We start from the raw sequence: 26661 nt of genomic DNA on the forward strand, positions 1-26661 counted from the left end.
GGCACCGAAGCAAAACTCTGGAAGGCGCTAGCAAAAGCAAAAAGCCTCTTCTCCTGCAAACATCACTGGCAAATAATAAAGCAAGGCAGAGGCAGGCTGCGAAGCAGGCAGACAAACCCAGATCCCTAGGCTGCTAAGTTATTGAACCTACAGAGAAGGAATATACGACTGCAGGGGGTGTGTGTGGGGCAGCTTCCCCTGCTAGCATCTCCCCCACAAACAAATCACGTGTGTTTGTGTATGCGAAATGGAGAGACAGGCTACTGAGTTACCGGAACATGGGTGGACACGTGTGTGCAAGAGGCAGAAATGTGTTATCCAAATAAAACAGATGAACATGAACAAGGAAGGGATTGGTATCCACACCTACCAGATTATGAAGCCAGGAGTAGCAATACCTACATGTTAATTTTAATTTTACCAGCCCTGAGACCCCAGTCCCCCTTTCCCCATGCCTGGTGAGCGTCGCGGATTGCATTAAATGAAACAAAACCACCCCCCAAACACACAACCCTTGCCAACCTGGTCGCCTTCTTCGCCTTTTCTTGGAGCCAAAGAGTTTGACCCTGGAAAACACGTTCAACTTGTTCTTGTCGCAGCTTCCCTTGCTTTTGCTGGGGCTGTTGACACACTTGCAAGCATTGGACTTCTCCCGCTCCCTGGCTTGTCTCTTCTGACGGATCAGGGAGCTGGCGATGGCTGCGGCCATGGCCGCCACGGCCCCGACGGCTCAGGCGCGCGGGGTCTGCTCGCCGGCCGCGGGCACCGCAGCCAGCATCGCGACCCCGTGCCCACCGCCGATCGGCTCAGGAGCAAGGCAGGTGCCGGTGGGATGCTCGCCCCGGAGCCCCGGCTCGAGATGCAACAGTTTAGCTCACACGCTTCAGTCGGCTGAGAATCTCCCCTTTTAGTTTTCTGGTGCTTTTTTTTATTCCTCCCAACTTCGGGCAGAGATGAGTGTTTTGAAAGAGATCAAACAGCGCGCTTGCAAGGCATCCCTCCGAGCTTCTCCAGACACGCTATTCGCATGCAGGCACGGCACATCCACTTGGTGCAAGATCATCGCATCTTTGCCTGGCCCTGGTTTCTCCGGAGAACTTTTCTCCCCGCCCCCGCCCTCCCCATGCAGAGCCCAGCAAACACCTGTGAGCCTCCCGCAGGGTCTGTCCTGTTGCAGGGGCTTTCTGGATCCTTTTTCCTTTTCTCCGTTAAGCAGACATCCAAAGCAATCGGCGACGGAGATGTGGGGAGGGGGTACTGGTGCCTGGAGCCTCGGCTGCCTGCTGCTCCACGCCTCGGGAAGCCTTTTCCCCTCGGATCCTTACAGGTGCTGCTGGCGGCGCAGCCTCCTCTCCGAGGACGCGCTCGGCTTTTGCATGGCAACACTTGCAAGCACTCGGTAAACAGCGAGAGCTCCCCTGACGCCTCGCTGCCAGCAGCGCCGGCACTGCAGCAGCAGCAGCCTTCAGGCAGCGAATGCACGCACACACCGGCTTGCRTGCACCCCGGGAGCCGAGCGCTGGCTACAGAAACGAGGCGACGCAGCAAGCCCCTTATCACCACCCTTCCTCCCTCCCCTCCCTTCCTCCTCCTCCTCCCTCAGTGCAAGGCAGAGTGGGAGACCTGCCCGGCCGCTCTTTGTGCAGGGAGGCGCAGAGAGGCCCCGGGGAGCGGGGCGAAGGCAGGCAGGGGACAGAGTCGCCCGGCTGCCAGGGGTCCCTGCCGGCACCGGAGCTGCCTCCCGCGGAGGCGCAGACACCCAAACAGACGTGACCGCGATGAGCAAACACGCGGCGCCGGGGCTTCAGCAGAGCCAGGCCACCTGGCCGGGCAGCAGGACGGCAGCGCAGGCAGGCAGGTGGGGGGGACACGCTCAGCCCCTGCTTTTGTCCCAGCTTTGCAGGAAGGTCCCCCCCTCCCGCCTCATCGATTTATTGGAGGCTTTTTGCCTTTCTCCTTTTCTCCCCCCCCACCTGCTCTGAGATCTGGTTTCCTTGCAATTTCCATGTTCTCCCTCTTCACCTCCCTGTTCCTCAATCTCCAGGCCATGCTCTCACGCCAGCAGGGTTTATTTGCCGCCCCCCCCCCCGCCAGCAGGGCAAAGCCGGGGTGCTGGGCTCGAGCTAGCCAGGGCCAGGTGCTGGGGGCACGGGCTGTGCGAGCAAACGGGGGGCCCAGGGCCAGCAGCGGTGCCAGGAGCGCAGGAGCCACGCAGGGGAAGGGACAGGAGCAGGGGGACACGGGAGGGCAGCGCTGCTGCCCCCAGGGCACCGCTGAGGCCAGGCAGGGCTGGGAAGGGTCTCAGGTTATATCCCCTCCCCTTGGGGATGGCAGAGCCTCACGCCAGAAACGGGGACCACACAGTGGTCAATCCCCAGCACGGTGGATGCAGAATGTGCCCGCGTCCACGTCCCAGCACAGAGGAGGGCAGGAGGTCCTTGGGGTCCACTGGTAACTCTCCCACCACTCTTCAGCACATTGTCAATGGCCAGAACCTCCCATAAGGCCAATTCAAATGAGAGACAAGACAGAGATGTGTAACCCTGAGGGCAAACAACTATGCAAACAGTTTATCCCGGAGGCAGAGGGGACTCGCAGTTGCTTGAGGATGTTGCAGCAGGGTGGTACATCCTGTGAGCTGGCTCCTTGCTGTAGCTGAGCTCAGAAGGGATGCGGAGGTAACAAGCTTTTGGCCAGCTGCTCCCATGGGTGGTACTGCAGGGGAAGCACCCAAGTGGGGCGAGACGGGCTCCTGTGGGTGGCACTGCAAGAAAAGCATCTAAGGGAGAGCTCCCCAGCGGGATCACGGGAGCATCTCTCTCTCTCCACAGCAAGCACTTTATGGAGACCACTTCTGCCTCAATCAGGTGCACCCAAGTGCTGCCTTCAACATCTCTGCCTCCGCCAGGCTTTGCAGTATATCTGCCCCTTCTTCCTCTCTTATGTGTACCCATGGAAAAGTCACGTGTCCTCTCCTCCTTCCTTGGGCTACACCCTACCAGAACAGGCGTGCACAGAGAGGACCACGTCACCCCATTTCTTCACTTGAAAAAGTTCAATTAAAATGCGGTTCACTGTATCTCTGCAAACATTACAAGCGGTTGTGGGATTAGAAATAGCTCACAACGGGTCCAAATGTTTCCTCCACCTGGAACTTCTGCCCCAATAAAACATGCCACATACCTAGACCTTACCAACAGAAATGCCCATAAGATACAAATTCTGAAAATAATGTCCAACTGAAATCACAATGTGTGCCATCATGGCCTGAGACCTTGACTGTTGATACAGCATATCAAATCAGCAGTCCTACATACCCATCCACAATACCTTTTTTCTGCATGATGCATGTGTATGCATACATACCTATACTTTCCTTCATTTTTATGAGGCATTTTATGGCATCCAAATATTCGTATTAAATAAGCACTCCTAATTTCTTATTTAAGCTAAACAGTAGGGTAAAAATAACTGTAATTCACAAGTTCCACCACTCCCTCGTCTGCCAGTTCATGTAAGACACGTGAAATCCACCCCAAGAGACAGCCAGTTGGATATTATTAGTAATAACCCATCCTACTCAACTCACCAATAATGGACTATGAATTTTGCCATCTCTCCACTTCCAGTACAGTCACAAGACTGCTTTTCCTGAGGCTCACCCATTATTTTATAGAAATTTTCAGTTTGGAATGCAGTATTTGATCTTCAGATCAAAGTGGAGCTACCTCTTTGTGATCCATCCTATGCATGATATTTCATTTTCAGAACAGATAACCAGAACTCAGAATTCAGCTAACCTTGAAAAACCTGGGGAAAAGCAGCATATAAAAACAGTATTTATGATTTCTTTATGCCAGCATTCTAGTCTGTTTGCTTAAAATCCATAAAGAAAATTCATTTGCATAAATGTTCCTTGACAGATAACTAAAGAGAGGAATAAAAATAGCATATACGCATAATCAGATTTAAGTTTCAAAAAACAGTCATCCAGATTTTTTGCATGATCAACCTCTCCATCTATTGGTACTCCTACAAACATGTCTTCATTTACTATAAATGGCTTATGAAAATGCAGATCTAATTGGGAAAACGCCTTTGGTACAGGACCAGTCTTTGGACTGCTTGAATTTTACAGATATAAAAAACCTGAAGAACAGCTTTATTTTATTTGAACAGCAAGAGTTGTTCACTCCCCTCCATGCTAAAAAGGTAAAATAAAATAAAATAGCATTCCAAGCCACTTTATGAATGTAGAAGGCAACCAGAAATGCCTTGAACATATGTCCTCTTTCTGTGTGATTTTTGTAACTGAATAGACTTAAAGCTAAAGAGTAAAACTTCAGCCTTATCTCAGTCAAGAATTAAGCATCTCTTAAGAAATCAGGATGGGACAGATCTGTAAGACTGTGAATCTGGTAGAGTTACTGTCAGAGACAGGGCAGTGTCCTGACCTGAAGCTGGGATCTGACCCAACAGCAATTCCACTATTTTCAAGTGGACAGAGATCTCACCCATTAAAACATACTTGAGCCTTCAAAAGTTGCCTGGTTTAGGTAAAACTAAAGGCTGCAATTTCAATGTCCCAAACCCGGATCAGCTCTAGGACTAATACAGGACATGGTTTTCAAAAAAAAAAAAAAAAACAAACGGATGTCACCCTCACTGCCTGGCTCCCGCGCAAGAAAAAGCATCAAAACACTACCATTGGCCAAAGTGCAGGTTGACTGCCATTGGCCGTTTTGCCAAATCAGAAGAAATGCTCCATCTCCTTGAATCATTTGTGCTGTGGCAGGTCCCAGAGCACTGCTGTATTCCATAAGTTTGAATCTATCCTGAGCACCTGTGGGCAGTATCGTCATGAAACAAACTAAGTTTTGACAAGATGCAAAGGCTTTGTAGYGCGGGTGCCCGCTGCAGCCGATGCGCTGCCTGCAAACAGGGGAACTTCCTTCCCCCTCCCAACTGATCCCATATCCCGTCTCAGCATGTGAATGTCAACAGACGTGATCAAGTGTAAGGCAGCATATTGATGTAGCGTTGCTGTCAAAGAAAGAAACGCGTGGAGGAGAGACAGCACTTTCCAGCTGCTTGTTAAAGTGAACCGGTGATTGGCACGTGAGCCTACCATGCYGCTTGCCCAGGGACCCGACCTCCTCTCTGCCTTGTAGAAGCATTAATGATCCTCATGACATGTTCCCATAAAGCAGCAGCTCACTGCCAGTACTGTAGGTCAAAATATACCASCCTCAGACTAAACTGCATGTTCAATTATTTCCTCTTCCCCTATAGATAAGGGCCAAAAATGAACTAGAGATTTATAGTAGGTCCTATATAAACAAGTAGATACTGGGTAAAAACATGCACTGAATAAAAATGGAGACCAGAAGAAAAATCACAAGCCCACTCCACACCTCAACTCAGTCCAGCACAACCCCAAATCACCCCTCTACATTTACAAGGCTGAAGTTGCATCTGTGTGACAACAAAATTTCAGCCTGGCATGGGATGTCAGGCTCTCGTGATGTCTTGAGTAACATGCCACTGCTGCTACAGAATAAAAAAAAGCTTCAGAGTCAAACCCAGGGACTATTTCTACTGCCAATACTCCCAACAAGTAGAGAACTATTTTCTGAAAAGTGCCACCAAAATCACTGCTCTCCCTTTTCAGATTGAGATAAACAAGACTTTATCCAGTCGGGGATGACACAGCAGCACTGAGGCCCCCAGTGACTTTTTCTCTTCTAAGTAAACAGAATTACTATTCACCAGGAAACAGAGCTGTTCAGACCCAAGCCTTGCATCACTTAGCTCCTCCGTGAGACATCCCATGGAAATGACTCAGCCTTTCTTCTGCAGCCAGCTCCGTGGCTGGCCAGTGGCTCTGCAGAATGGGAAATGCCACGATGCTCTCTGCTTTTTGCAGGGGGAAGAGTACAGTTTCCTGGCCAGTTCATTACCCCAGAAAGCCTAGTTTTACCCCCTGTTCAGCAGCAGATTTGAGCCAAATTGAGAGGTCATCCAGAGGTTTATTTTTATGTGCAACGTGGTAATCAGCATTAGTGGAAGAACCGGGCCTTCAGGCAGCTCCAGACCAAGAGATCAAATCTGATGATATTTTAGACAACAGACACAATGGGCTACCTTAAAATTAACCTTAATACTAAACATTCACTTTAATAACCAGCTTTATACCAGCTGTAGCTCTGTATCTGCATGCCAAGACCGTAAGGCACTTGTAAGTGGTGAAATGGATGTTCCTGTGTGTGCCTGTGCCACGCACCTTTGCAAAAGTGCACTTTGCTGTCCTATTAGTAACAGGAAAAAACAAAATAAATTCCCGTGACACAAGTGTAGACATGTTGATTGGACTCATTCGTACAAGAGCTCACTCCTTCCACACGTGAAAGCACAGTCTATGCCGCAGTCCAAGGGAGCAGGTGACTGGTTGAATTTTGTCTTCTCAGATTGCAGAATCACGAATGCCAAAACCGGCCAGAGACCCCTGGATRTTCCCTGTTACAGAATAAATCTGTGGTGCACAGGGCTGGAAGTGCAGAAATTGGCCCCTACCCAGCAAAGAGGAGAAGCACATCCCTGTCTGGAAGCATGTGAGTCATCTCATTAAGACTACCAAGATGTTTAAGAAAATAATTATGCACCTAATACATTACAAAAGGTTCTCATATCCTGATCCTGTTCTCTTACCAGATCTGCACGTTTGCTAGGACAAGTTTCACTGATTCAGACACGAATTTGGGCCTCTTCATAGTGACTGACCCTCCCTGCTAAACTTTCAGGATGGCCAACAGACCTCAGATCTAGAGCACCAGTTTCCTCTCAGATTCTCAGAGAAATTTTTCATTTTCTTTGCCCCTTCCCAGCTGTGAACTCTGATTCCTTCAGAGCAGTCTCAGTCAAAACTGGATTTGATCTGACCATGTCCCCTGGCAGAGCAGACATTTTTGGAAAAGGAGGGCATTGTTTGAAGCTAAAAAACAGAAATAGTTTTGCCTAGGTTAATCCATATTCAGTCAACTCAAAATGTCAACCACAAAAAATCGTCTATCCGGTGCATAAAAGATCAGTGCCAATCACCTGGGAAAGGTCACAGAACAAACACAAGAGATCAGCTCCCAGCACTCTGTGCACTCCCAAATTAGGAGCACGTTATTCCAGTGTCTCCAGGTACCCAATCTGAGCCAGAAACTTGCAGCAGCAACAGGCCAACTTCTCTCTGCCCACCACAAAGCCATAGCAAATACACTCAAGATCCTCCCACATCAGTATGTGCAGAAGTTTGTTCATACCCCTTGCAGCATGATGACACTCAGAAACATCAGTGTAAATGACAGCATATCATCCCTGAAATATTTACATCTCAGTAGAGGATACACTAGACATGCGGGTTATGTGGCACTGTCAAACTTAACATAAGGCCACTTTACTACATGACAAAATACCATAAACAGTCCTTCACAGACGCAGAACATCACATTCATTATTCAAACAGATCTTTTTCTATCACTTCATAGATCTGATGATTCATCTTCTGTCAAGAGCTTGACAAAAACAGACACTCACTGGGTCTCCACTGAGTTGGAGCCTCTATGAGGTTTCCTCCTGTCACCTGCACCCAAGCATTGCCACCGACTTCTCATGGACACAGTTTTTGCTTTGCTTAGAAGGTAAGTTTTGACCTATTGCTTGACTTCACAGAACTATAAAGCCCAATTCTCTGCAGCCATGTGATGGATGCCAAACTTACTGCTTCCTGTTGCTGTGTTAATGATCTGAGACCCATCTGTTTTCTAAGAACGAAACCAAATTATCTGGGCTGAAATCAGAAGAGCCTGGTAACAGTTTTCTGTGACTTTCACCTGACTGCAGAAATTATGGCACCAAGCTCAAAGGAGAATGGGAACAGTCAGTCACAAATGAAAGGGACTTTGAGCAAAAGGGCCATTTCTTGGATGGAGGCAGTGCTTTCCAGGAACTGGAGCTGGCACACCTCATGGGGCAGCTGTTTCTGCAAAGGCGCAAGTGGGGCTTTGCTCCGCTCATTGCCATGGAACTGGAACCAGTTTACTGAGCAAAAATGCTGGTCTCATTTTCTACTAACCAGAGGGAAGCTGTGGCCTTGAGAATTAGGAAAAGGTCCACAAGCTAAGACTTCCAGATTCTGTTCTCTATTCACCAGGTAATAATGGTGATAAAACAAAGTATATCTCACCTAACTTCAGTGATGTAAAAGTAAGGTTTGTCTAAGCTCATCTGAGCCAGCTATCTTGGCTGTACAGCCAAGAAAGAAGAGAAAAAGGCATCTCCAGACAGCTTCATTCGTGCCCATTCAAGTTCATTTCCATCCAAAAAGCACCATCATTTTTATAGCTGCATAAAGGAAAACTACCTCTGTCTCACCGAAGTACCCTTGGTGGGGGGGAGGGGGATTCAGACTATTATCTACCTTATGCTTCCTACCTACCGTCTTTGTAATAGATTAATTTATGAATCATCATAGATCATCATCAAAAATAATTAACTAACATCCACCTAGCTCAGTCTCTTGTTTCTGGCAATGCTCAGTAATAGAAGTGAATATAAAAACTGGCCAGGCACTCACACAGTCACACTACCCATCCTCTCCTGCCCCCGAGACACATCTTCCAGCAACTGGCCCTCATGGCTTAGCAGAAGCTGCTGCTAGCAAGAGCAGAGCAAGGATGACATCTCTAAATCACGTGGGGAATCTTAGATGAAAAAAGCAACATATCATAAGTAGAAGGAAATTCATTAGCATATGCTAGAAGCATCCTTTTCGCAAGCAACACTCACAAGAAACATTGACTAGCAAAACAGGAACAAAGACCACCAGCCAGCATTCACCATATTGGATTTAAATAGGTCTGAAGCATGAAGACCAGAACAATTGCATGTGCAAATTATACATCAGCAGATTAGAAGAAATTCAGAGAAGTCAATTCAGAGAAGAAGGCTGATGGCAGAACATCTGCTGCTGCTCCTGATTTTCACATTAGTTGGCTGGATACATTTCTGGGGAGTCAGACCTCATCAGAAAGCATGGAAAGATTTTGTTACTATGCAGAGAAACAATGCTCAGAAATCAGAAATAGATGTGAAGTTGCCCCAGCTGAGCACTGTAATTCTCTTGCTTATGACAGGGACACATTTGCTTGTACAGACACTGGGTAACTAGCTGCATTTTTAACTGTAAACCACCACGAAGCCAGTAGATTAAGCTTCAGAAGTTGGTACAATTAAAATCCTAGTATTTTATTTAACTGACCTGCCCATAGGTATGGCCTTAGCTACTCCCCAATCATACATACTGAGCATGAATTGGACTTGCTCAGACCTCTGCAAATAGGGGTTCTATATACATAATATGGACCCTTAAACACAGGTGTTTTTTTTCCTGCCTCTCTTCTTCCCAACTCGCAAACCAAGATGTTTCAACAATACTGAGTTGCACARACACCAGGGAATCAAAGTAGAGCTGGTAATGCTGGAAAAACTTTCACCACCTTCAGCCCTTCCTTTTTTTCCAGCTCTGTAACATAGGAAATGTCTTACTCAGTGACTATATTTTTAAATCATTATTGCTATAAATTTTAGCTCACTTAAAAAGTTCTGATGTAAAGTCTTTTCAGGAGGCTTTAGGTAAAATACAGAGTTTCCTGCACAGGAAGTATGCTGCAGAACAATCTGTAAACAGTTACAAGACAAACAAACAGCCCCGACTTCCAGCACTTTCAGCAGCAAACCCCAAAGCATGGCATTAGTGCTAAAACCAGAAGCAAGAGGGACACCTAGAGTTAGTTCTTGTCACTGCCGCAGCAAGGTCATTCACTTTCTTCGCCGGTTTCGTTTCGGCCACCGGTGATATTTAATTACAGCAAACATACGTGGTGCCCCCCGGCCGTAACGAGCAGCCGGCTCCCGCGAGCGCCGGCGGGGCCCGGCAGGCGGAGAGGGGGCGGTGGGCGCTGCGGGGCCCGAGAGCGGCCAGGCGCGGCGGCGCCCCCGGGCCGGGCCGGGCCAGGCCGGGGCAGCGCGGGCCGCGGCGCGGGCGCTCTCCGCGGTGCTGATCGGCCCCGGGCGGCCTCGCCCTGCCCGCYCGCTCCAGCGCTCGCAGACCTGCTAGCGCCGGGAGGGGCGACCGAGCACCCGGCCTTTCCACAGGGTTTATTCCCTGCTTCACAACCAGCCAGTAGCACTTCTTTGGTATACTGCAGCTAGGACGCGCACTAAAGAAAAGCTGCCCTCCAGCAAACGCCGCGATTGCTTCAGAACCACTTCAGCTTTACTGCTCTTATGCTACACTAACTCTGTTTTTGCAAAACAAGAGCAAGGCGTTTAGTAGTTAAAAACCTGGATCACATATTAACTGATTACATTGTGCAAACACTTTTTCTTTTAACCTGTTAAAACATTGCAGATCATTTATTTTACATTCTATACTTATCTTTACTCTATTTAGGTTTACTAGATTAATTTCAAGGAGAAAAAAACATGGATGCCGCATGCAATGTCACAGAAGTTGTTCACGGTTTGTGTTGCATTATTTCAAATAAAGAATGATATATGTACTAGAGAATACAGTTAATATCTAACTCTCTGTATGCACTGCTAATCAGATTATTGTTTGATATTGGAGCATTTTCCAGGAGTCCTTGGATTTGTTTTTCTCTTCTAGCCATAGGGCGTTGGTTCTTTCAGTAATCTGATCATTTCATATACAAAATATGGAGAACATACTTTTTCACTATTAAGAAAAATAAGTTACACCACCATGAGCCTTTAGCTAAAATATTTGCAAAAGAATACAGAAATGCTGATATTCTGGTATGAAAAAGGTTTTCAAGTTATAAACACCACAACGAGATTGTTTTTAGTTAATGTTAGCACAGTACTCTCATGCAAGGCAATGAGAACAGAACTGGAATTATTGTCTTTTTTCTTTAAAGCAAGAATTAGCTTTATACCCGTTACAAGGTTTGGGTACAAAATTTATGAAATATGAAGCACAGATGTTTAAAAGGCCATAAAATCAACCTGTGCTACATTTGAAATACTTTGTTCAAACAGAATAAATTTGCCAGTTCAGTAGTATATTCAGTATATCTACATTTCCAATCAGTAGATATCAACAATAACACTTGCCTTAAATAGTGTATTTTTAGAGTAACCAAAGAACTGATGCAGTCAAAGAACTACCACATTCTTTGAATAAATATTAAGCTTTAATTTCTTTACATAGCTTATCATCTCTACACAGGATTACTGCCAGGAAATACCTTCTAGTTTTTCCTTTAAAAATATTGCTTAAATACATCTTACCTGAATAAGACTTTCTTAACCCCAAAGCCATGCTTCCTTACAAGCTGCTCCTACCCAGACAATTGCAGTCTACATTTGGAGCAGACACACAGGGAGTAGATCAGAGAAAGTTTAAGGCATATTTAAAGTATTCTCTAAGGTACTGGCCAGAAACATCAAACCCATACTCGCGGTATAGAGAGATCATTAATGGGCATTAGTGACAGGCCATTATGACTTTCAGAGATCATTAAAGATTCATAATGTAGCAGTATTGTTCTGGCAACATCTAACTATTTCTTGGACATAAATGTACACTTCTCCTACATGATTTACTTAAACTTATTATTTTTGAGTGTCAAATTTTATTTTCTGTCTCCTAGAATTACAAAGAATGCCTGTAACAGRACACCGTGGTACATTACGCCAGCCATAGGAGCCTGGTGCTCGGTTTGGTTGATACCTTTTATTGTAAGGCATTTTGCAATATGAATAGCTCAACAATACTCATGAGGTAGAAAACGTATCATACTTTCTTTATAAAATAAGCTGCATTGCTGATGTACCATAAATGTTACAAGTACAAAAAGCACTTACAAGAATTACATTTGCTAACAATTCTGAAATAATCACCCAGTAGACACCTTTTGATATTTTTAATCTCCACTCAGACATTTTCAGAAAAGCTGCTTTTTTGACATTTGGATTTAGTGAAAATTATTAATAAGATATTCTAGTTGGGGCCAAAACAGCTATTGCTAATGCAGTTTTGAGGAGTGAAACAACCACAGTTAGAGTTCAATTGTGTTAATCAAGGGCTGGATTCGAATATTCTGTTTCTGAACTAAGACCTTGTTTAACTCGTCCTTGTTCAGCAAAGCAGCTTGAGCCCATGCTCACTTATCAGGTAAATCGGTGAGATTTATGCAATTTAGAAGCAGAGTCAGTTTTCAAAGTCAAATACTGCCTCTAATGTGATTTGGTCATAGTGGGGTCATACAATTATGAGCTGGTATGGAGGAGCTGTTTAAAAAGGCCTTTCCCTCTTCACTGGGAATCGCTGCTCCCTCCACTAAGACATGTTCACAAGTCACACGTGCATGATCTAGGTTAACTTTGCAGTGCAACACACCAGCGTTGTGTGTATACCACTCTGTATATCAGGAGGAAAAGCACTACATTCCAGCTGAGGAGCAGTAATTTCTTAAATCCTCCTAACGCAATTGCTTGCAAACACATGACACTTGCTAAGGATGAGACCCAAAAGTCACAGGCAAGTCTCCATCTTCCAGAGGCTGGGCTTTAGATACAAAAATCACCACTGAAAGTGATCTAGCCCCTGAAGTCACTGAAGCAATTTAACATGTTTTAGCATTTATGCTTCACTGAATCTGGACCTAAAAGGTGAAGCATGTCAATTTACCACAAATAAACTATCTTTCAAAATAATATTTTTGYGTTTACTAATTCACATTGCTGCTTATGTATTTGGAACTCGCAACAAAAAGCATGCAAAAAAGAATCCTGCTGTAAATTCCAGAATTTTAGAATAATTATACTAAACAAATATTTTTTCCATTTATTAGGCCAGAATTGCATAGAATCAAGCTGGGAGTATTGCTGATACCCAGATAAATTGTACTATTAACCCCCCCTCCCCCAAATTATTGCTGCCAGTAAACAAGCAGTACAACACCAAGAAAACTGCAGTGGGCAAAAATAAATTTGAGTCCGAGAACTCTCCTTGGAAATGGCACTATTTTCACTAAAAGACGACAAAAACCCACGTGGAGGAACGTAATAAAGCCCATCCCTAATTGCCTGCTGAGTGCTGTCGATTTCTAACCACTGACCTCGAGTTGATGGGTTTTATGTCACCATGTCGATTATCGACAGGCAGTCAGAAGCCAACAGCAGCATTGCTTACTCCTTCAAAATTATAAACAAGGTTAATCTGCTTGTAGATGTAGTTCTTTTTCCCATAAGTACCAGTCCATATACCTCCTTTTTGCAAAGCCTGCAGGAATTTGTAATGACAATCCCCCCAAACTTAAACAGTTCTCATTAAAATTTAAAGCCAGTATTCTGTCCTCTTCAGCTACCTCAAGAATGGTTTAAGTGAAATCGGAATCATTTCTATGGTTTTACACTAAAATTTTTGAGCTGCGTATTGAAAATGTAACCTGCATTCAGCTGACCCTTATTACCACCTGGTTTTTCATTGCATGCCAAGTGGTTTTGCTGTTTTTATTAACAAGAGGAAAATATACCTTGCGTCTAATTTCCGCTCTGATCACTTTACAGTTGTTGTGCGCTCAGCGCATGGCGAGAGCTGCCTGGCCTAAAGCAACACGGCTCCACTGAGATCCCTATGCGTTGTTGATTTAGACCAGCTAAGACCTTACCTTGACTACAGCATCTATTACTTCTGTAGAATGTTAATCTAAAACAGCAACTTTGTACTGTGTATAGGACCTGCAGCAAAAGGACTGAATGCAGAATTTGTAATAAAAAAGTCATTTTGCATTTTTTTCTTATGTATCAACAAAATCAAGCTGACATTTGCTATGAAATACCCACTGGAGACTGCCACATTATAAGAACTGCAGATGACTAATCAGTAAAGAACTTGAAAGGAGAAGGGATGATTTGGAGAAGCTGTTTAATCTCCACACCTGGCTTTAATTTACAGCAGACAAAAAAAATCAAATAACTGAGGATGAATCAATAGGTAGACAAGTTTCAGACAAAAATGGATGAACAGCAAGGGCAATGCGCACTATTATCAGTGATAACTGTAGTCTGATAGACAAGAAAAGGAAAATGACTGTCCAAAATCCAGTTAGGAAAGAAGGCAGAGTTAGCAAGAAATAACTGAAATGTTGGTGCAAAAAGACTCTGGGCAACACAAGAGAGGAATGGAAAAGGAGCCAGCTCCAAACTGGAAGCTGTGTTGTCATGTTAGCATGGCGCTGTGCCCAAGTTCAGGACTTATTACCCTTGGTACAGCTACACACTAACACAACTGCACAATTGTCTGTTCAGAACAAACCTGTGTTGGACCAACTCTAGCATCTGGAATAGATGCTGTGAGGCACTCTTAGGAGCTAGGAGGTATAACCATGAAGCAAAAACGACCAAACATCCAACTCAGATCTGCAGAGGACACCAAACGGTCACTATGTTTTTTCAGATCTCCAGGAAAGAGAGAACAAGAGGGAACGGGGCGGTGCGCAGGGAGGCGCAGAGGGGAGGACGGTTAGTAGGACTGAGTGGACATGAGCATCACCACAACCAAAGACACACCCCACCACCTGCGCTCACACTGCTGAAGCTCCCACATGCCACCCAGAACCAGCTTGAGAAATGCAAAACCACAGAGCAAATTGTAAGTGAAGGAATGATTAAAGACATGAAAGGAGGAGGAACAGCAATGTGTGCCCGTCAAAGGCAAAGCGTAGCCGGCTGGTTTTACAAAGAGCATGCAGCAGATTTCTGGATTTAGATTTGAGCAGTGCCTCTACAATGACACGATATGGGAAAGCCTTCATTAAATTAGAACAGGCAGGGATTAATACAGCTTTAGTAAGGTAAGAGAGGAGCTGGATATAACAGAAATAATAGGTAACTATACTGAAAGCAGAAGTATCGAGGCTGAGGGTAGTTACTCAGGGAGATTCTCAAGGATCAGTTTGGGGATTAATTTTGTTTGGCTTTCCCTGATGAGCTTGGCTTAGCAAATGATGGGGTCATAAGATTTCCTGATGTAAATAAGAGACACTGTCAATGCAGAGGAGAATCAGAACATTGTAATGGGAAAAACTGAATGAACTTGAAGGCCGGAGTAGCAAGAACAGAATGAACAATATAAGTATATACAGATTGTACGTACAGATAAGTACTAGAAGAAAGTTTCTGCTGTAAACTGGGAGCCTGTCAACTGCAAACGACAGGAGAGGAAAAGACCTGGAGAACTCTGAATCCCCAGTGAGATGTGACCATCAAAAAACTGAATGTGATCAGGAATAAGAAAGTTGTATGCCATTATAGAGGGCACATGAGAGAGCTCATATGAAACCCTGATACGGCTCCATCCACAGACAAATTCAAACTTCAGCAGGCTCTGACAGGGACCAAGATGTTTAGGATGGAGACTTATTTTGCCCAAAGTGGCAAAAGCAGCTCAGCTGTATTAGCCTAACCAAATACCAGGACAGAGAGGATAGGACCGCTCTGTAGAAATACAACACTAGAGAAAATACTGGGGAGGGAAAACAGCTTTTTAGACCAAAGACTATGCTGGTGCAAGAACAAATTGGTATAAGCCAACCACTGGTAAAATTACGATAGCCACTACAAGATTTCTAACCGTCCGAAGAGGCAAGTTCAAATTAGTCCTCCAAAAGAGGTAGTTAGGAGGCAAACCCCATCACTTTAAGACACAGCTTCATTAGTTTACCCATAGCATTAGGTGCTGCAGTGGCTCACTTTACAGTGGACTAGGACTGATGACTTGGCAGGTCCCGACAGGAGTCTGAGCACCATGTTACCTTGATATGAACGTCATTTCACACAACTTCAGCAGGAAGAATAACTAATCCACAGTGTTCAAAAGAACTGCAACACACCACTGCATAGGGAGAGGGGTATGGACCAGCTCTGAGCCCACACAGGCTGGCGATGCTGGGAAAGCAGTGATCTCTGTGCTCACAGTGTCACGCACCGTGGTTGCCCATGCGGGCTGGTATGGGGATACTGCACCAAGGACAGCCGCTAGTTTTCTATGCACTTTCCTCCCAGAAACCACAGCCACACTAGCAGCACACTGGACTACCTTCTGTGCATGTCTTCCACATCAGCCAAACTTCGTCTAGTTTGCATGTCAGCGACGGTGCATGCTCAAATAGGGGCCCACACACATCCAAACCAACTAGCATGTGTACAAGACAAAGGACACACATTATTGTTCTGATGTGGCAGGAAAATAGCCCCTTTCTATGACTGCAACACAGGATCAGAATCATAACCTTGCAAACTATTAGGAGGTCCTATTTCAATTAATCCTTCTTTGCAAGTTTTCTCCTCCAGGAGAAAAGAACTAGGCTTGCCCTTGCTCCCTGCAATCCAACATCCAACTCCCCCAACTAGTTTGCCTGGCAGGAAGAGGCTACGAGCTCAAGCTCCAGTTGTGCCGTTGCTGTTATGGCCGCAGAACGGCGAACGTGGAATACAGACCAGCAGGCACAGCCCTGCTGTCTCAGCGGTCCCACGGTTACATCATGCAGTGTTCAACAGCAGCTGCAGCAGAAAGCTTCTGGGGCAATACAGATGATCACCGAAAGAAGGTTCTTGCCTCTCAGAGAAGAGGGAATGCACAGAACGGGGTGCTCTGAACTACAGAGCAGCCAGACCAAACACAGCCCTCTGTGGTTCTAAAGCCTGTTGCTCTGTGTAGACTATTTTCATATTACTGATCAGTATATTTTAGCAAAGTCATTCAGTTCTCTAACTTTTACCCTACAAACAAAATGACTCAATTTGTCCTATTTTATATTTTATACTACTAAAAATACCATATTTTAATATGTGCCCAGAAGTATCTGTGATTCCATTCCATTCCTCTTTTTTTTTTTTTTTAACCTGACCACCATGTCATACAATTCAAAATAAGGAAAAAAAATCACCTTAAGTAGTGAATCTGTTCAATATTCTGATGCTGGAAATGTTTCAGTTCCTAAGTATTAAGGGGAAGCTGTGTGAAGTCAGTGCAGGCACTAATGCTTTCTTTCCTTGGCTTCATGTGCCACCTGGTGGTACAATCGCAGGGAGCAGAAGGCAGTATTTTTATGCCAGGACCCTGCACGTTTGAACAGGCCTCTGGAGTTAAGTGCAAGTTGCAAAGCTGCAGAACAGTGAGCAGCACTGCTGGCAAAGCATCTATGCAGTTCACATCCATACACAGGGCAGCATGTTTAAAAAGCGTTCTGAGATTAAAACATCTATTGTTTTAATAAAATATTAAAATCACTATTAAAATTTATTTTTAAAACCCTTTTTATGAAAAATGTATAAGTTTTAAATCCATTTTTTTCAGCACATGAAACTAAACAGCTGCAAACCTCCCAGTTTTTGGGCCTTCCACCCCAACAAAATTGCCCAAATTGTCCCAATCCACCCCAAATTTGAGAATCTGCTCTAAGCAATGGTGGCCACAACAACTGGGGTGAAATACTCAGGACAAGGCCTTGAGCCCAAAGGAAGCTCAACTGCAAAAGTTCACAGTCAGACATAGGGTTGAACACAGAAAAGCGTGAGAGCTACCTTGTTACATGCCTGTAAAAAGCTTGTGTCCTTGAGCTTCCTTTGCAGAGATTGCAATGTCCCAGTATTGTGCCATGAGAATAAAGCAGGAAGGACAGAGTAAGTAGTGGCCTGAAGCTTTTAAGCTATATTCTATTTGGAAAACAATATCGCATTGTATACTCTATTCAGAACCTCTTAGCAACGTAAAGTTGCAAAACAAAGTAGAATCAATGAGCAATGCTTGTTCTCTCGCACCGAAATGAAGAGCCCTTGTTCGAGCTGTCCTGTGCGTTGCATAAGGGCACGGCAACACCGAATTCCCAGCTGCCCTACCAGGGCAACCTGATATCTGTGTTAGATCACTTTGCAGCTGCAGGAGGGAAAGGAAATATCTACGACCAGGTTAGCTTCTAGGGAAAAGTCTAAAGGCCAAATCCATCTTGCATGGCGTGGCGCTGTGCAGATATTCAGCAAATCTTGGGTCTTGAAGGTAACCTAGCAGCGTTACTATTACTCAGGGGACATGCTTTGCCAATACAGCTAAACTGGATATCATCCAAGGTACCTTAGCACTAACATACTCAAGAACAGTTATCATGAGTCACTTCCATCTCTGATATACGGTGAAAAAAAGAGAGGCAAATACCTGTTAGATTACTGGCCCATGTTTATTTGAATGTGAGGCAGAGGAAAGAACAGAGCCCATATTCAGGTTTCATAACCAAAGTCTGTGCTTCAAGAGCTATAACACATCAGGATAATTTGCTATACTTGCTGTGGGACACATCAGGATAATTTGCTATATTTGCTACCGGACATAGTTCAAAAGTTTGAACACAAGAGCTAGCGTTTAGTCTGCTGGGCAGAATACAAATAATAAATATACCACTAATAGTAACAGGGAAAATACGCAGATTATTCCAAGAGTTGATTTCATGTCAAACTCCCCTGGCAGTAACAACTCTCTGCTCATAACCACTGCTCCTGGGGGCTTTTCCAGGACTATTTCGGGATGATCAGCAGTGTAATCAGCAGTGACCTGAATCACAGACGCTTCAGTCTCCTCCGCAGCAGCCTCTGCCAGCCAGGAGAGCAGGCAGCAAGCTTCTCGCCAGCCGCCACGCTGCAGCCGGGCGCCGGGAGGTGGCGGCAGGCCCGCGCATTCGCGGATGCTTTTGGCAGGATGACTGTGCAGCAGCTTGGAGTAAGGACCCTACTCCTCGCTCCGATCTTATCACACCCCCAGGAGCAACACATGCACAAAACGGGCAAACGCTGACAAACACAAGAGCAAACATTAATAAAAAAGAAAACAAACCAAAAAATCCAGGCACCTGTGTATTCACATGAGCCATGTGTGATGATTCTGAACTGTTACACCTGGAAAGCAAATTTCTACCACACTGGCAAATCTCTGTCATAAACAGTTTCTACTGACTCACCAACAGGGAGAGAAAAGCACAGCAAATGTCTAATCCAGGCACTCAAAGCAGCACAACCCTACTCGTATCTGGTACTCCAGGTGTCAGAGCGCAATTCCTAAAGCTAAAATGACCGTTTTCCTTATTTTTCATTACAGACCAAAGATAAGACTAACCCCATCTACTTTGCTGGTTGAGAGAAGAGAGCTGAGACATTGAGCATGCACTTGTGATGGGATTTGCAGAAGCACCTAAGAGATTACGAGCATAAACCCATTACCTTTTCCTGAGACGCATGCATCGAACTCCCCAAAGTGCTTTTGAAAAAACCCCACTGCAAATCACAGGTCAGAACAACTGCAAGGAGATACGGGCAGTTCCTTGGAGGAGGAGATCAGCAGGGAAGCCACCTCCCATCCACCTCAGCAGAGGCTCAAGCAGCCCTGAAGAGTTGCACTTGGTGSCTCCCTCCCTACCTGAGGAAATCCCCAAGACCCCAGTTGCAGGTCAGGGTCGAGCAAGTCGTATCCAAAGCCCTGCCCTGGCCAAATGGCAGGCAGCCCGACCCCAGCGGATGCGGCGTTCAGCAGCGAGCAGATGGTTTGGAAACGACAGTGCCTCCTTGCCAAGTGCGACCCGTTCCGACTCCTCCGTTCCTGCATTACCAGCGCCGTTAGCAAACGCACTGTGCAAACAAAACTTACAGGGAAAGCTCTTCTCTCAGCAGTCTGCATGCCTTTACAGCCCGAATCAATACACGCATCAGTGCTCGTAGAACAGTCATTTCATTTATATTAAATAAATTAGCTCTAATAAAAGAATGATTTCACTATTTACCAGAGGAAAATAATAGGATGAAAGTCATTTAATTTGTCACAAACTTGGGGTTGGATCTAATCCTTCAGATTTTATTCTTTATTTTTGTTTGTATTTTATAGCAGTACAAACCATCCTTATTTTAATTTTCTGGGATAACATATGGAAATAAACTATGGAAAATACTGATAAGCCCCGGACACAGAAGATGAGCAAATATCCCTGCACCCAAGCAGACTTCATTCTGGCCTACTTTCCTTATTATGGAACACCACATGATCCAAACACTCAAAAAATCTTCAGAAAACATCTGCCACTAGAGGAGGCCATCTTATCATAATTTTTTTTTTTCCTTTTTTTGCAGGAGCATACCTGCTCCAGGGAAATTTCACTGGAAAGTTTCCACAAAACCACCATTACCGTTTTCAGCTAGTCCTATGACGAATTCATCTGAAGCCAGCAAATTGCTCAGTAACTTTATTTGCACTTAATCTTGACCCAAAGAAAAAAGAAATCCACAAAACCCACAAAGTTCATAACCTGGATAATTTCTGTCCATTTTAGTATGATGATACATTTCACTGTCCATTTCACTGCTTGTATTAGAGTAAAGCTGCCAAAGGGAAAATGTTGGTGAATGAGTCAGGGGCCTTCATGAACTCTGCTGATTTGAAAATACAGAATCCTCTGCAGAAAAAATTCAGCTTGATAAATTGGTAATGAAACCCTACTATCAAGTGGGTCAGTTTTCTTCACTGGTTCCCACTCTTTTTTGAGGCCTCCTGTGCACTCATCCTCCAGACTCACATCCCAGATACTCCCCGCATCCAGGGTCCCCAGCCTGATGCCATCAGACTGAAGGCCCCAAATCTAGGGATCCACTTCCTTCCTTGGAGAACTGTGTTGTTTAATGTTTTGTTCCAAATCTGAAGAGAACCAAATTTTAAACACTTCAATCCTCTATGAAACAGATTTGCCCTTTCCAGCCTGGTCTAGGTATAAACACAGATATTAAGGGAAATGGGCCATGTAATTCAGTTGAACGAATCCTGTGCTCATAAAACGTCTCTGGCTGATGGTCCCAGAAATAGATGTCCTTGCTCAGACCACAGAACAAGCACATTCCAGAGGATGTCAGGAAGAGCTATGGGGGATGAAGGCTAGCACAACAATCTCATCTTCTGATACCTGCATCACAGGTTGTTTTACCCTTTCGTAGCTTTAGAGCCTCCTTCTTGCCTGTTCTTCAACTTGAGAAACAGAGGCTCAGCCTTGATTTTTGGCCAAGATGCCCCATATTCAATTAACACTCAAGGCCAGAGTGGCCTTGGAGAGACAGTGACAACTGCAACTTTCACCAATGTCTCCAGGGTGCACTTTGAGCCATGCTGGCTCCCCAGGGAGCTCACCCAGACTGCAGGCTCCTGCCAGCAACCCTCCTTTAAAAGTGACCCAAAGAAGTCAGGTGTATCCTCTGCCACAAGCCAGGCTAGGAAGCGCCTCACACACTGGGAAGGTTACCTGAGAGGTTGCAAAAAAAATTGGATGAGGCTTAAATGCTGTGGGTACACACTCACAGCGTGACTCTGAGGCCCCAAGACACTGAGACTGCACCACTTCAGATCCTGAGCGCTTCAGTACGAAGGGACCAGGTTCATTTTCAGTGATCAAGCCTGGAAGTCGGCTGCTTAGCAATATCTCATGTGCTGTTCCTCTGGCTTCCAACTCAAACTCCAAATCTGACTCTGCATCATTAAATACTCCCACTTCCACTTTCCCTGTAAAGAAGCAGCTGTAAAACAAGGTAATTTAATTTAATTACAATTTTTTAATTAAGTAACTATTTGCTCAAATACAATGGTGAGAACTCTAACCCCACATTTTGGCAATAGAGGGAGTCATGCTCCCATTTAATTCTCCTCGCAGAGACCAGGAGGAAAGTTGGAAGCAATGGCTTTAGGGAACAGCATGCCAGTGGTCAGTCAGCAGCACTATAAAAACGAGCAAGAAGGAAACAAACCCGAGCGCATATGTCACACGCCGCAGCGGACCTGCAACATACAGCTGCATAGAAATCCAGTCACTCTCCTCATGTTGAGCATTAGTATTCGTGCTCAAAGCAACTCTGCTTCGAGCTGCAGCACTTAAAAAGCAGATTCATGCAGATATTCAGGTTCAGTGACCTTAGTGACCCAAAGGGATACATCTGCCTTTCAAGTACTTAGCTTTTATACTGATGGGCTTAGAGAAATCTGTCAGATGTGGGCAGACAGATAGGAGTCACCCATCTCTCCAGTTCTTAAATATTATGGTAATGACTGATGAATACAGATGCCCATAAATAACGAGCAGATGACTCCAGTGACATCATGCCCTTAAGTACTATAGGGAAAACAGACAGGCAGACAGAACACAATACAGTCATATCCTATCTATGCATTAAGACACGAGTCATGTTACCTCTTTCATTTTAGATGTTTAGTGGTGCATCTGGGAAGCTGCTGAAGGTATGAGCAGTTTCAGCCAAGACAAATATTTGCCAGTGTTTTATCTGTCCAAACGCCATTAGGCCCAGACTGCTGCATTTTCAAGAATCTAAACCAGGACTCACGTATCTCAACTTTGAGGCTTGGATTGAACAGCCCATGCTTGTAGATCCTCAGAAATATTTCTTTCAGTCTTATTTACCAGGCCAATACTATGCACCACTCTTTTGTTTCATCTTTACTACATACCCTGGGAGGGTACTACATTGGTTACTGCCCAGCATGTAAGGCTGTTCTTCGGGATGTCTCTGGGCCCATACTATCTTCCAGTTACTTTAGCAGGAAAATAATATACCACATAGCTTGAAAGAGATCTTTCAGAAGAGCACAGATTTCTAGCATTCTCATAATTTTCATTTTCAAAGTGGCAAACCAAGATAAAGTTACAGTCTAGACACGTCTCATTTTTATACTGCTTAACATACTTAAACCAGCTCTTGATTTGTGGTGCCCTTGGTCCCTAGCAAGCAACTTTTATAGGCTTGTTTCTTTGCTGTCAGAGTTTCAGTACTTTCACAGAGAAGAGGATTTATACCTTCGTCAGTTATTAGAGAAAAAGACTTTAATTCAGGTGACATTTTGAAGTTTTAGATAATAACATCCTTTAAAGAGGACATATATACAAAAGAGCCATCATATTGGACATTCAAGCCAGTGAAGCTTACTCGCCCTAAGCTCTTTAAGACCATTCCCGCTTCGCTTATCACTGCTGCATGGAATTCACTCTTAAATGGACAAGTTCAATGTTACTCATACCTCAGATCACAGTGAGCTAATGAAGGCCAGTCAGCACAGACTGGGCAGGGCTCGGGGTGCAGGCAGAGCCGTACTGCCATGGCTGATGGCAAGAGGGGCTCAGCCATCCCTGTTTCCAGCACCACGCACAGCAGGATGCATGGAGCTATTCCCGTTGGCTCAGGAGCAGAGGTGTTGGAGGCTGGGAGGTCTCCTGTAGTCTAGTCTCACCTCCCAGTTTTGTACCAATATGCGAAGGGACAGAATCTGGCCCTTACAGTGTTTAAGACCTAATCATATCTTGAGAGATCTTCTGTGGCATTTGACAGCTTTGCAAGTAGTGTGTCTGGGTATGTTTGATGGGGCTGTCACGTGCGTTTGACTTAGCTGTCAACACAGCTCAATGAGTGAGAAGGAAGGTGATGCTGCTACATTTCTGTGGGTTAATCCTTTCTGCATGTGGCACTTTCAACACCCAAACTCCTCCTGACCAACAGCAGTACCCACTTGAAAGCTATTAAAAAAAGCAGAGTCATTTTACAGATGTGTTTCTCTGAAAGTGTGTCCTCATACTTAAGTTTCTAGCAGAGAATGAAATAAAAGGAGGCTAACTCCAGCACAGAGATTAGAAGTGGAACTTGTGTGCATCTAGAAGAAAACCTTGAATGGGCTAAATGCTAACTGACTAACTACTGATAGGAGTTAAGTACTATCACATATGTCCACTGTATTTCTATACCTGTTTTTTTTTGCAATTTCTTTTACTGTGTATCAATCTCCCTTCTTGGAACAAAAAGTCCATCTTCTCCAGCTGGTGCCTAACAGGGTATTCAGAAAATCGTGTTTTGGAGCCAGACGGTTTTCCAGTATGTCCACAGTGATAAATCCTTCCTTGTACTTTCTGTTTTGACATAGCTGGTACACAAATCCTCCGGCTTAGCCATCAGCATTGACTCTCCCAGAGGAACATTCAAGCAGAGCAATGCTGCTGATCTGCCTATTTGGACAACTCTAGACCCAAGCTCAGAAGGTAGCTGCCTCTTCTATCGTTAACCCCAATGACCATTCAAGGAATCCTGACCACTGTCCACTACAGGTCCCAAATAGCTTTTTGGTGCATAATATATGAAGCTTATTAAATATTCTTCTTCATAAGTTAGTATTCTAAGGAAAACTTAAGGAATTCTTTAAAGTCAGATTAATCCCTTAGGGTTTGGGTCCTGGATAATCCAGAAATGGCTGGGTCTGATTCTCCATTGCCTAGTAACTTATACCAGACAAAGTACTACTGTCCAATAGGAAATGGAGAATGAGGCCCTGGTGTTCTGCCCTCACTCATGCTGGCATATCTGGGATAGCAATGGAATATGGAATTTAGTGGGGAATTTGCTTTCTTCCAAGGTCTGACAGAGCAGGATTTTCTTAAAATTGGGAGTATTTCCAAGTTCATTCAGTTAACTCAAGCTTTAACTGCCCTAGATAGAGGGCAGGGGAAGATGCATTCTTACTCTTTTGTGCATGTTCTCTCAGTGCTGATGACACATCACTTAGACTGATGGGGGTATGCCCTTTCTGCTATTTTTAGGTTCCTGCAGACCTAAAGATGGGGTAAACAACATTACATGAGCTGAAGAAAACAAGGTAAAGCTGAACAGAGCAGGTCACATGAAGAAATTGTGTGGGATGCTGATTTTTACCATCTATTTCCCTTGTTTAGAAGGCATCAGAGCATTTTCTGTGCATCAATGCAGCTATCATTCACAAAGGTGGCCACTTGACTGTAAGACTGGTATACAGTAACTCCTTTTTTGGCAATCCAGCCAGAGGATTCAATGAGGAATTGGAGTACCTACTTAACACACTAAAATGGGCTAAGTGCCACTGGAGACGCACACAAATATTTCACCCCACTGTGAGGAAGGAACATGGCTGGCACGGAGAAACCAGGCACCGATGCTACTACGCTTAATATTCTCTTACCTAGGATTACATGTATTTGACTCAAAACTCAGTGCTAATCAGTTTTCCCAACTCTTTTCCACCGTGAGTCAGAGAACTTATAATTATTTAGTTCTTGTTACACCAAGCTTAACAGTCACCTAATAAATGATTGTCAGGAAAATACATCTTCGCAGCTGCCCTATACTTTACATGGCACAGTGAAAAGCAAGCTAAATACTTAAATTTAATAAAGGAGGAAATATTTAGGAATAGAGCAGGAAGAGTTGGTTCGTGCCTGACTACTACCCTGTCCGGCCAGGCGAGGCCGTGCAAGCTGCACGCACACCAGTGCTGAGCAGGCTGCCGCACGCTGCAGCTTCTGGCTCCTGCAGCCCCAGTCCAGCGGTCAGTTGGTGATGGGGGCCAGCACCCGCAGCAAGGTCCCCCCAGCAGCAGCGAGTCCCCTTACCCTCCGGATTAACCAGCTGCAGGGTGAATCCGTGCGACGCCCTCCAACAGCTGTTTCCTGTGCCGACGCTGCTCCGAGAATGCAAATGCCCATTTTCCTACCCTTGCTGCTGCTAAGGCAATATTTTACCAATGAGGCTACAGTTTGGGAGACGAGCTAGAAGATCGCTTTTTGTGCTCCACTCCATGTTTTGTTGTGCTCTTCCAACCAATTTGTGAAGCATCCCGTTTGCTTTAGCATCTTTGGCTGCAATTAAACCTACAGGAAACAAGTGGTAAATGTAACCTTCCCACAGGGAATATTACTCTGCAAGGCACTGACTAACCACTAGATAAAACATCTAAATGACACCGGCATCAATTTTTCACAAAGCAAGACGAAGATGAACATCTCACAGTAATAATGTTAATTACACTTGGTGGATAAAATGAGAAGAAAAACACCCTGATAATTCAGTGAGGGAAGCTAAAATCTGTAACGCTTAAATAGCTAAATGCAATTAAAAATACCTCACTCTTTAGTCATCGGCACTCTCTCAGCTTTACCATAGGACATAAGCACTGGAGCCAGTGCACCGTGACAAGAGAACAGATTTCTGCTTTGCTCTACAGCTGATGATCCTTTATCTGCAGAGCGCAAGACATTTTACCCAGGTTTTTAAACAAACTTGGCAAAAACTGGACAATCAAATGAGTCTCAGGGTCAGTGATCATTTCCTGAAACAATCATTTTTCCCATCAGATCATATACAAATTTTAGATTTGACCAAAACAATTTTAATAAAGAGACAATTAGGGATCTTCACACAAGGCTAAAATATACCTGAATATCTAAAATGCGTTGACTGAATACTGCTGAGCAAGCCTAGGCTGGGTTCAGCACTGATACCTTTGCTTCAGGAATTGCAAGCAGTGGTTCACAGCGATCAGCTTTAAGATCAAGCGATCTTAAAGCAAATCTGGTTAATCTTGACCGTATCAGCACAATAAAGCCTAAGCACAAGAGCAGCTCAAAAGACTAAACCATTCTGAGCCTGTACCTAGCTCAACTAAGGTTTATCAAAAACCTGGAAAACTGAGAGGCCCAGCTG

General features: G+C 44.7%; 1 protein-coding gene across 3 annotated transcripts in view; it reads right to left on the reverse strand.

Moving 5' to 3' along the window:
- The window catches only part of FGF13 (fibroblast growth factor 13), a 252059-nt gene that overhangs the window by 61684 nt on the left and 163714 nt on the right, over nt 1-26661 (reverse strand). The window contains exon 1 of one of the 3 annotated variants that reach the window (XM_026082708.1): nt 523-778. The exons of the other annotated variants lie outside the window; for them this stretch is intronic. Coding sequence (XP_025938493.1) covers nt 523-709 — 187 coding nt within the window. The 5' untranslated portion in view covers nt 710-778. Of the gene's footprint in view, nt 1-522; nt 779-26661 lie in introns of those variants that run through there. 3 annotated transcript variants of the gene reach the window in all.

This window comes from Apteryx rowi, unplaced genomic scaffold, assembly GCF_003343035.1.
Source record: "Apteryx rowi isolate R43461 unplaced genomic scaffold, aptRow1 scaffold_59, whole genome shotgun sequence".
Taxonomy (NCBI): domain Eukaryota; kingdom Metazoa; phylum Chordata; class Aves; order Apterygiformes; family Apterygidae; genus Apteryx; species Apteryx rowi.